At 40.9% G+C, this 11359-nt stretch overlaps 1 protein-coding gene across 3 annotated transcripts in view; it reads left to right on the top strand.

The window, feature by feature from the left end:
• The first annotated feature begins 6077 nt into the window (after nt 1–6077).
• Nucleotides 6078–11359, top strand: part of RP2 (RP2 activator of ARL3 GTPase) — a 39667-nt gene continuing 34385 nt past the window's right edge. For all 3 annotated transcript variants that reach the window (XM_057719341.1, XM_057719342.1, XM_057719340.1), the window contains exon 1: nt 6078–6371. In XM_057719341.1, coding sequence (XP_057575324.1) covers nt 6270–6371 — 102 coding nt within the window. In that variant the 5' untranslated portion in view covers nt 6078–6269. The remainder of the gene's footprint in view (nt 6372–11359) is intronic.

The raw sequence follows: 11359 nt of genomic DNA, 5'->3' as shown, positions 1-11359 counted from the left end.
CCAAATTTGCACCTCTGATCATCTGAATGTCTGTTTATCTAGTTGTCTCTGTGGATTGTTAACTGGTCAGTAAATTTTGCATTAGAAATTTTGTTTTTTGCAGGACTTCCCTGGTGGCGCAGTGGTTAAGAATCCACCTGCCAATGCAGGGCACACGAGTTCAATTCCTGGTCCGGGAAGATCGCACATGCCATGGAGCAACTAAGCCCATGTGCCACAACTACTGAGCCTGCACTCTACAGCCCATGAGCCACAACTATTGAGCCCGCGTGCTGCAACTACTGAAGCCTGCACACCTAAAACCGGTGCTCCACAACAAGAGAAGCCACCGCAATGATAAGCCCCAGCCCACCACAACTAGAGAAAGCCTGTGCGCAGCAACAAAGACCCAACACAGCTAAAAATAAATAAAAATATGTAAATAAATGTTGTCAAAGAAATTTTGTTCTTTGCATATTTGACTCTAGTAGCTCATTTTTGATAGGTTTTCATCAGCCTGCACCTATGGGTTTCTCTGTTCCCGTTGAGGTTTTTCATAAATGGTGGCAAATCTGCAACATCGCCAGGAAAATATGGTCTTCTTGGTCCTGTGTATCATGTGCCGTCCTGTATACATTCTGAAGCCAATTAGTATATGAAAAATATGCAGTACGTGTGAATTTAGGTCCTGACTCCCCAAGAAGTAATATCCCTAATACTTTTGGACAAATGGCTTATAGTACAGCAAACGGAATGGAAACTTTAGGGCCCTCCATTTGCATGGGTCCTGTACACACCCCAAGAAGGGCCTTAGCAATTTTGTATTCATAATTTGTATTATTTTTCTTAGAAAGGACCCAACCTAAATTGTATAAACTGCAAACCCCACAAATCCTGGATTTCTCTCTTAGAGTGAACTGTTGTTAATTAGATGCCGTTCTTAGCACCACAAGAATTAGTGAATGAATGAAAGAAGTGCTAAAGAGATGTTTTCCTCCCTGATTCGTGCTGCTGGGTGTTTGTAGTGGGGAGGTGAGGAGGTGGGAATTGTACAAAACCCAGCAGAGCAGCTCTCAGGGAAGATTTTGTCTAGAATGAGCCCTGACTTTTGTTTTTACTTTTGTCAGGAACCGGGGGAGAAGGGTGAGTAGGAAAGAAATCCTACTCTTTTTATATATATATAAATTTACTTTTACTTATTTTATTTATTGGTTGCTTTGGGTCTTTGTTGCTGCGCGTGGGCTTTCTCTAGTTGCAGCGCACATGCTTATTCTGGTGGCTTCTCTTGTTGTGGAGGTCGTGTTCTAGGTGCGCAGGCTTCAGTAGCCGCAGCCATCGGGCTCAGTAGTTGTGGCTCTTGGACTCTAGAGCTCAGGCTCAGTAGTTGTGGTGCACGGGCTTAGTTGCTCTCTGGCATGTGGGATCTTCCTGGACCAGGGCTCAAACCCGTGTGCCCTGAATTGGCAGGTGGATTCTTAACCACTGCGCCACCAGGGAAGTCCCAAGAAATCCTACTCTTAAAGGTCTCAGGGACTTTCAGGCCAGCTTAGGTTTTGGCCATCTGTATGATATTAACCACTTCCTCATGTAAGATGTAGGAAATGTTATTAAATATCCTTTTACTAAAACTTTTGTCTTGTGGCATCAGTTTTCTTGCCCAAATCTTTCTTGTTGACTATTTTGGAATCTTATATTATACAATTGTTGATGAGTAGCAATTTTGTGGGTTGAGATCTTCTTGATGTCAGATTGAGAGCTTATTTTTTATCTACATGCATAGAGGAAACTAGGAAATAAAATCTCTAATTTACCTTGGGTAAAATGGGACGTAGATCTTTTATTAATAAAATCCCAAAGGCAAAAACAAACTTTATGAACTAGCACACTCTGATTAGCTCTGAGGTTTTAGTTTTATCACAGTTTGTCCCTTTCCTGAAAAGTATTGAAATGAGTGTTTGGAAAATGGAAGTTCCACTTGAAAAAGATTTTTTTTTTAGTCCAGAAACTATTTTTTAAAATAGTTTCCATTGGAACTGCTTTGCTGTAAAAGTTACTGGAATGATTTTTCTTTTATGCTGCTAAAACCACTCCCTTCTGAGACTCCTTTCTTGACTTTTCCACCCTCCTCATCCCTATTTGAGTTAAAAGTCTGTTTCCTCTGTTATTTCTTTTCTGTACTAACTTCCGAATATTTTTTGCTTGGCTTACATTAAGAATTTTACCAACAACAGTGAACAAGATACCCTATGCTAAGAGCAGTTGGAAAAATATACAGTCTTTATAACCTGATTACACACAATTTTTGATGCTTTTAAGAAATCATTAGAACTGGTTGATAAGAGGGTAAAAGAAAATTCGTAAGAACTACCTAAGAGTTAAAGTACAAGAAGAGATATTGGTTCAAAAATCTATTAAACTCCATGACGGGTGATGCCTTAGAGGGCCAGGACAGGGAGGGTGGGAGGGAGTCGTGGGAGGGAGGGGATATGGGGATATATGTATAAATAGAGCTGATTCACTTTGGTGTACCTTAAAAACTGGCACAACAATGTAAAGCAATTATACTCCAATAAAGAGCTTAAAAAAAAAGAAAAAAAGAAAAAAAAAGTTATCTGCTTGTACAATTTTTTTAAACCTCCCAATTCTCTTCTTCAATACATTAATACTATTGACAGAACTGACTCCCACTCTGGTAGGCAGCCTCTGAGAGGACACCCAGAAGATCTATGCCTTCCAGCATTCATTCATTTGTTTAGTCCCCTCCCTTAGGGAGTCAGGGCCAGCCCTGTGTGACCAATAGAATCCAGTGAAAGTGATGTGTGATTTCTGAAGTTATATCATAAGAGGCCTTGCGGCTTCTGCCTTGGTCTCATGGAACCCTTATTCTTGGACCCTTCAGCACGATATATGAAATCTGACTATCTTACGGCTACCTTGCTGGAGAGATCACATGGAGAGGCTCTGAGATTTCATGTAGAATGATTGAGCCATTTGAGTCATCCTGGCTGAGGCTCTGGATGCAGCATGAAACCAGAGTTGAGCTGTCCCCACTGAGCTCTGCTTAAATTGCAGATTCACACGGAAAATAAATAATCATTGTTTTAAGCCATTATGTTTGTTATGTAGCAATGGGTCATGGAAACACTCCTCTCCTCCCGTCTCCTTCACTTGTAAAGTGTTTCCTTAGGTGAGTGTAGAGTGAGCAAGTGTGTGTCAGGTCAACTCAAGAAAAGAGACTTTTCCAGCCACTGTTGCTGGGGTCATTGGCTTATTCATGCTGTGAAGATATATATCGCCAGGGCTGTCTTCTGAGAGGTAACTTTGTCACTTCTGTGGTCAGGAAACACAGGGGACCCAGACCATGTCTGGAGCCTGTGGCCGGGTGCAAACCCACAACCCCACCTTTTAATACAGATGAACATCTATGTACTTGGCTGAACACGAAGGGCAGCTTTCTATAGAAAAGAAGCCACAAGAGTATAAGTAGGAAGAGAAATGTAGGCAGAAGGAGCCACCAATTTCTGTCTGGACCCTGCAGAGTTAGGGCTGCCAGCACATGTGCCCTTTTCAGGATCTGCTCCTCACTCATGTTTGCAATACAGTACTCATCCTTGTGGCTGCTACAGTTAGACCAGGGATGTACACCTGAACAATGGGTAACCATTCTATTACTGATTGGCCAGCAGTTTATCTGATTATCTCCCTTGAGAATCTGAACTAAGATATAAAGCGACTGTAGAGGGTTGGGGAGAAATGAATTGGGAGATTGGGATTGCCATATATACATTACTAATAAGAAAAAAAATACCAAATTGTACACTCTAAATATATGCAGTTTATTGTATGTTAACTGTATCTCAATAAAAGTTCTTTAAGAAAACAAACACAAACAAAAACAAACCAAAAAAAGAGATTGTAGCATGGAGTTGGACAGAAAGGCCATGAGGAATCAGGGTGGGATGACTGTTCTCAGCCATGTGTATGCTGATGAGTAAGTAAAGAGAGCTGGTTTGCAGAAAAAAGTGGTGATGAGAATCCATTGGCAGTGGCAGGGAGGGGGGGAGAAAAGAAAGAAAAAATAAGGAAGAAAGAAAGAAAACGAAAGAAAGAAAGAAAAAGAAAGAAAGGAAGGAAGAGAGAAAGAAAGAGAGAAAGAAAGCATGAACAAGTTCTAGCAGTAGCTCTGTTCATTGGCTTTGAACATGCCTCAGTTTAAATAATTTAATTTATTAAGTAATAATAATTAAATAACTTAATTTAACTATTAAATAATAATTAGTAAAGTATTTTATTTTATTTTTGATCAGGGGTGATGGTGGGATGGGATTTAACAGAAAGGGGATTTCATCTTCACTTTCGTTTAAGGATCCCTGAAAAGATCACTGTTGGATATAGATTTTGTTTTAGGTTTAAGTTTCTCATTAATGAATACTTCAAAACTACAAGAGTTTCAGGGATTGTTTCTCTAAAATTAGTTTTGTTGTTCGTTCATTAAGAGGAACAGCATCACTATGGGATACAGCTCTCATAGGCATCAGAAGGCCTAAGCAGATACTTCTTTACTACTTTCTTTCAGATGAATCAGAAAGGAACAAATTTAGGAGGAGGTAGCACTGGACAGCACAGGCTCTGGAGTTTTCTAGATCCTGTCTAACCACTCTCATTGTGACCACAGATTCGTCCCTTCACCTCTGTGGACCTCTGTTTCCTCCACTGTAGTACATGGTGGTCACAATTTTAACCTTCTATGAATATAAAACATTTAAGGGTCTTATCTAAAACATCTTCACATAGACTTTTCATCTCACTCTGTAGAAGAAAAAGTGTGCACCGGGTAAAGACTCTATGGCCTAAGATCTGGAACTTAAATTTACAGTAATTTCTAATACTTGAGCACATGCACTTTTCTTCCTGATTGTGCAATAAAAGGCAGGAAGTGAAAAAGGGAACATTCTTAATGCTCAAGTTAAGTCAGAGGTTCATTTAGGATATACAGTAGATGTAAGTGTGGGAAAGTAGAAAGATAACCAAATCTGACCCTAAACTAATCTGCATTTGATGTCCTACCAAATGCCAAAATACTGGGCTCAGAGAAATAAACCGACAACTAACCTTTTCTATTACACAAGCAATATGCGAATATTGTAGTAAAATTCAACCTAAGAATAGCAAATGTTAATATTTTGTACATATTTTTAAAAAAATATCTTCAGACAAACCCTATACCATTTGCTGAGAACAGATCTGATAGTTTATATGGCAATGCTCGTTTCCTCCACCAGGCTATAAACTCCATGAGGAGAACCCGTTTACCACTATTCCCGCCCCCCCCCCCCCGCCCCCGCCCCACCTTTAGTCACTTTCTTTGGAAAAGAATAGGGAAAGGTTGTAAATGTTTCCTTCACTAGTGTGCAAGCATTCATTTGACAAACGTCTTACTGAGCAACTAGTGTGGAGTTGAGCGGGGCTTGAGGGATTAAAAAAAGAAAAAGACAGGCCTTTTAGTCTCAAGAAATTCACAGTTCCAATGAGGAGACGATACAAAAATAATTATTTTTCTAAGTTCTTGTTTGATTTTACAGTCATTCGTGGAAGTTCTAAGAAAGCACAGAAGAGAGGGCAAACAGAGTCGGGAAAGTCTCTGGGGAAATTTCCTGAGGGGGTGACACTGGCCGAAGGTGGGGTCGGGGAATGGGTGAGGCATGCGAATTTCATGGCCTTTCTGCGTCGGCTGGAATTCCTGTTCCCTCACCAATTGCATCATAAAACTGAAGTCTAATGTTCAGCTAGGGAGCCCTCCCACGTCTAGAACTTGGAAACTGAGAACCCAGGGCAAAAGACCTGGCTGTCAAGTCCCGGCAGCGGGACAGCCCAGCTGAGTCCTAGGAGGGGCAGGGCAGGGTTGGGGGGCGGGGTCGGCTGTGAGCTCACAGAAGCCGGCCGGGCCCGCCCCTGGGGGCTGGCGCAGGAGCCGGGCGTGGATTGGCTGTGTACATACGTCGACCTCTCTTCATAGGCCGCGCAGGGCTGCTAGCGGGACTTTGATTGGCTTCCCGGGCTCTGAGCGGTCATTGGCTGCGGTGGGTCGTCAGGGCGATTGAGAGGAAAAGAGAAGGGGTGTCGGGCCTGGCGGGCGAACCGAGGCTGCGGGCTGCTGGGCGGTGCCGCGGGGCGGTGTCCGGAGAAGTGCAGGGTCCGGACGCTCAGGGTTCACGCCACAGCTCCAAAAGGTGCCTGAGCCAGCGCGCCGGCTGGGAGTAGCGGCTAGTGAGACCCCGCAGGCCGGGACCATGGGCTGCTTCTTCTCCAAGAGGCGGAAGGGTGAAAAGGAGTCGCAGCCGGAGGGCGGGGAGGAGCAGCCGAAGCAGTACAGCTGGGACCAGCGCGAGAAGGTAACCAAAGTCCAGTAGCGGCGGGTCTCAGCCCTCCTGAGCTACTCGGTGAGGGTCCCCCGCGGCCGGGCGGCGCTGATGGGGCGGACCCAGCCGCTGCAGCTCCTGCGCGCGCGCTCTCTCCCGCGAGTAGTTGAAGTCAGAGTGAATGACTTTTGGGGGAGCCGTGAAATCGAACACTAGAGAGGGCTCCAGGGAGGGGGTGCAGCGCTGGAAGGGGCCCTAGAGCTCATTGTCCAGGCAGATGGACCCTGCGGGCTTTCCCTCCTCTCTGCATCCTGCCCTCTGGTCCGGGGATGGACTCCAGGGAAGGAAGGAGAGCCCGGAATGCCCCAAATCTCACATCTGCTCGTTTCACTCGCAGCGCCGAGCGGGGTTTTGTCCTGTCCTCGAGTTACACATGGGACTGATCTCATCTCCTTCGCGGCTTGTGTTCTTTCTGTGGCTGTTTTCTCTTTTGTCTGCCCTAGCCAGTAAATCTCTTTGGTGCCTCCTGATATATTCCACTGCTGAATTTTCTCAATGACGAAGCGGACCGTTTGACATACAGCTTTGTATGACCTCTTCCAGTTACCCGAAAGGAATAATGAAAATCGAATCAGCCTTGGAATGTGTATTAAGACTGTAAGGTGAAAATAACCAGCATAAGCCAGGCAATATTTAACTGTTGCTTTCATGAATGCAAATGCCCTTATTTTTACTTTTCTATATAGCCAGAAACGAAAAAGCTTTGAACACATCCACTAGTCTTACACAAAGCACACTTAGTCATAAATTTCATAATGCTTCCTCTTTCTGCATAGTTCTCCATTTGTGTTTAGTAAAATACTTTGACAGATCCGTCAATTATTTTTCTCTTCCAAACGAAAACATTTTAAATGAGTGTTATGAACGGTTAACTCCTTGCTTAATAAAATATATTTATCCATGATACTTTATAGTAAATCTTATTAATGTTTTGATCTCATAGACCATCCTACATGATTTCCAGACCCCAGAAGAATTTATTCACATAAACTCCATTCTCCAAGTGTCAAATTTTAAAAACTGGACGCTTTTTACAGACTTCTCAGCCCCATCTTTCTGCCCCTCTTTCACAGGGTTGCATGGTCTGTTTATTAGTTCTCTCTTATCCATACTTGATAGCAGCCTTTTATAATGTAGGAGTGGAAAGTACTGTAGTTTCTGTCTGAAAACAACCCCTTTTAAAAATCTTCTGGACTATTAGAGAAAAAGAATTACCAGCTTACATTTTGAGACAATGGAGATACCACATTTCCCAACATTGCTTTTTCTTTTGGGAATTTTTTTCTTTTTCTTTTGTAATTACTAAGAGTTCACTCTAGGGTACCTCTAATTTATGATAGCCTGCTAAATTTTATGTGATTTTAAAGATTTTTTCTAGCTCCTTACCTCTCATGAGGTCAATATGGATAGTGTGCAGATGTTCTGTATTAGTCCAGTGATACTTTTACTGAGTTTAGCATGGTCTAGCTTGCTCCTAGAAGATTTTAATTGTACCTTAAAAGGAATAAGATGCAAATGCAGCCCAGAGAACATAAATATGTTGGATGTATATTAACAGAATGGTTTGTATTAAAAGTTTAGATCTCTAAGGTGATCATGGAATATAACATCAACAATTTTAAAGTTATATCAGACAATTACTATTCAACTTGTAAGACTTAGCTACACGTAAAAACAAAGTGCCTTGCCTGAAAAGTTTCCTTGCAACTTGGAGAAGTGGTGTTTAGATTTTTCCTTAGGTTGTGTAATCAGAGTATCTTTATTGAGAGGCACCCTCTGAGTTTTGGGTTTTGAGTTGTGTAATTGGGTCAGTCTTAGGGGACTGAAGCTAGAAGAAATTGTCTCAATTAGAAAGAATGTTTGGGGACTCAGTGTTGTCATGACAACTGGTATACTGTAATCAGCAGTGTAAGAAGCTCGTTTTCTATTGCTGACTTTGAAAAAGAAAAAAGCTTATTGTACAATTTCTACATTGACATGATGAGAAATATTTTTGGATTGTAAGATCTGTGTTTAAATCATTATTTGGGGGAAGAAATGCTTTTATCCTTGTTATCTGTATGCTGCATCCCATAGCTAGGCAAATTATTCAATATATATGTACTCAAACAGCAAGGAAGACTCAAAATTATAAGAATTATTTTCCCTGCCCTTGAAGAGCTGACTGGCTTTTTTGAGTTAAAACAGGAAATATTTAAGTATGAAGGGAAGATAGTAGTACAGAAAAGTAGCTTTCATTTTCTAGTTATTCATACCAGTCCTCTTTCTAGATGATAGAAATGATGGCATAAGTATCAAAATTGTGATTTTGAGTATGGACAACACATCTTGTGTCCATTCAGGTTCCTCAGTTATAAAATGAAACCTGGTAAAGATTTCTCTACTATTTAATAAGGTAAAGGCCAGTCATGAGGAAGAGGGGTTAGACAGTACTGGTCACCTCTGAGGATAGAACTTGGACCAGAGATTGGGCAGGACAGAACCAGTCTTGGGCTAGGCAGATCATAATTCCGAGTTGTTCTTCAGTGGAAAGGGTGGCTTTGTGAAGAACTGGTCTCCGTGTTGGTCAAAACATTCATTCAGGCAGAGGGTGACCTACTAGAAAGAAGTGTCTGCATTGAGTAGGGGGGTAGATGCTGTTTTTAGCCTTTTAAGTACGTAAGGTATTCTAGTTATCCGTTGTTGTGTACCAAACCACCCCAAAACTTCATAGCATAGAATAATGGCAAGTACTTATTTTGCTCACAACTCTGCAATTTGTGTAGGGCTTAGCTGGGTTGGCTCTCTGCTTTATGTGGCATCAGCTGTACCAGCTTGACTGGGGGCTGGAGGATCTGCTTTCAATATGACTTAATCACAGAGCTGGCTGGCAAGTTGATGCTGGCTTTTGGCTGGAAGCTCAGCTGGGGCTAAGGGCCAGGGGCCTCTTCATGTAGCCCGGGCTTCCCCACAGGTGTGATGGCTGGGTTCCAAGGGTGAGTGTCCTAAGAGAGACTGGCAGAAGCTGCATGGCTATTTCTAACTAGCCTCGTAAGTGATGTAGCATTACTTCTGCTACATTTTGTTGGTTGAGGCAATCACAGATGTCCACTCGCATCCAAGGGTAGGGGACCTCTTGATGGGAGAAGTGTCAAACTTGTTGACATGTTTCAAATCCTTTACATAAAGTTGTTGTCGCTTAAAGGAAATAACTAGTTCTTTGTTTATTCATTTAAAAATAGCTTTATTGAGATATAATTCATATGCCATACAACTTACTAATTAAAAGTATAGAATTCAGTAGTTTCAGCAAGTTCACAGGGTTATGTTACTATGACTATGATTTACTTATAGAACATTTTCATCCCTCACCAAAGAAACCCAGATCCATAAGTAGTTACTCCTCACTCCCCATAGCCCCTAGAAACTACAGTTTTACTTTCTATCTCTACAGATTTGCCTATTTAGGACGTTTATCAGTGGAATCATACAATATGTGGTCTTTTGTTACTTTCATTTAGTATGATCTTGAGGTTCGTCCATATTAGAGCATATATCAGTATTTATTCCTTTTTATTTCTGAATAACATTAACATAGAGTAGATATTTCATTTTATTTATAAATAAGTTTTTATTTTACTGTCCGTTTTGTTTATCCATTCATCAGTGGATGGACATTCGGCTTGTTTCCAGTTTTGGGCCATTACAAATAATGCTGCTGTGAATAATTGTGTACAGGCTTTTGTGTAGACATATGTTTTAATTTCTCTTCAATGTATACTTAGGAGTGGAATACATGGTAACTCTATGGTTAACTTTTTGAGAATCTGCCAAACTGTTTTTCAAAGTGTCTGTACCATTTACATTTTCACCAGCAGTGTATGAGGGTTGCAATTCCTTCACTCATGTGAAGTGGGAAAAGGGGAAAAGCACATGGAGTGGAAAGTGTTTGGGACTGGGGTTTTAATTTGCATTCTGCCCTGTACTGTATCTCAGCCATTAAGCTTTCCAGCCCTCAATTTCCTAAGGTCCCTTCCAGTTCTTTAATTCTTTGAGCATCTCATGAGAAGAGGTAAGCACTGACAGAAGCTTTCAGGCAAATCTGAGTGAACAGAGGGAATGTGATAGGATGTGAAATTAGATTAAAAATCAATTAGATGATATGAAAAATCCTTTCTAATCCTAAAATTTTATAATTCTATTTTGTGATTATATATTTAGCAAGATGGTATGTTATAAAAATTATGATACTTCACCTTCTCTTGCCATCAGTGTGTATAAGATCAAGGTAACTGGTATTTGTTATTTTCACTTGTGAAATTACCTTTCAGCTATATAGCTATGTTGCCTTGAAACTGACTTAATAATGTTTACATTTTAAGTAATTTGTTTATTTTAATTGAAGTGTAATTTACATGTATACTTAGGAGTAAAAGTAAAATTTACCCTTTTAAAGTGTACAGTTCTGTGAGTTTTGACAGACAAATACAGTCATGTAACTATCACCACAGTCAAGATATAGAATATTACCATCATCCCCTCAAATTTTCTCATGCTCCTTTGTAGTCAACTCTGCCTTCAGCCTCTGATCAGTTTTTTATCCCTACAGTTTTACCTTTTTGAGAATGTCCTATAAATGGAATCATGTAGTAGATAACCTTTTGAGTGTGGCTTCTTTCACTTAGCATGATGCATTTAAGATTCATCCATGTTGTTGCACGTGTAAGGAGTTCCTTTTTATTGCTGAGTAGTAGTCCATTTTATGGATGTACCACATTTGTTTATCTATTCGCCAGTTGAAGGACCTTTAGGTTGTTTACAAATTATGGTAATTATGAATAAAGCTACCATAAACATTTGCATATGGGTTTTTGAATAAACATAAGCTTTCATTTCACTTAAGTGAATACCTAGGAGTGAGATTTCTGAGTCATGTGGAAATTGTACATTAAACTTTATAAGAAACTGCCAAACCCTTTTCT

This window comes from Hippopotamus amphibius, chromosome X (genome assembly GCF_030028045.1).
Source record: "Hippopotamus amphibius kiboko isolate mHipAmp2 chromosome X, mHipAmp2.hap2, whole genome shotgun sequence".
NCBI lineage: Eukaryota > Metazoa > Chordata > Mammalia > Artiodactyla > Hippopotamidae > Hippopotamus > Hippopotamus amphibius.
The sequence above is the reverse complement of the archived record's forward strand: the minus strand, read 5'-3'. Positions and strand labels throughout refer to the sequence as shown.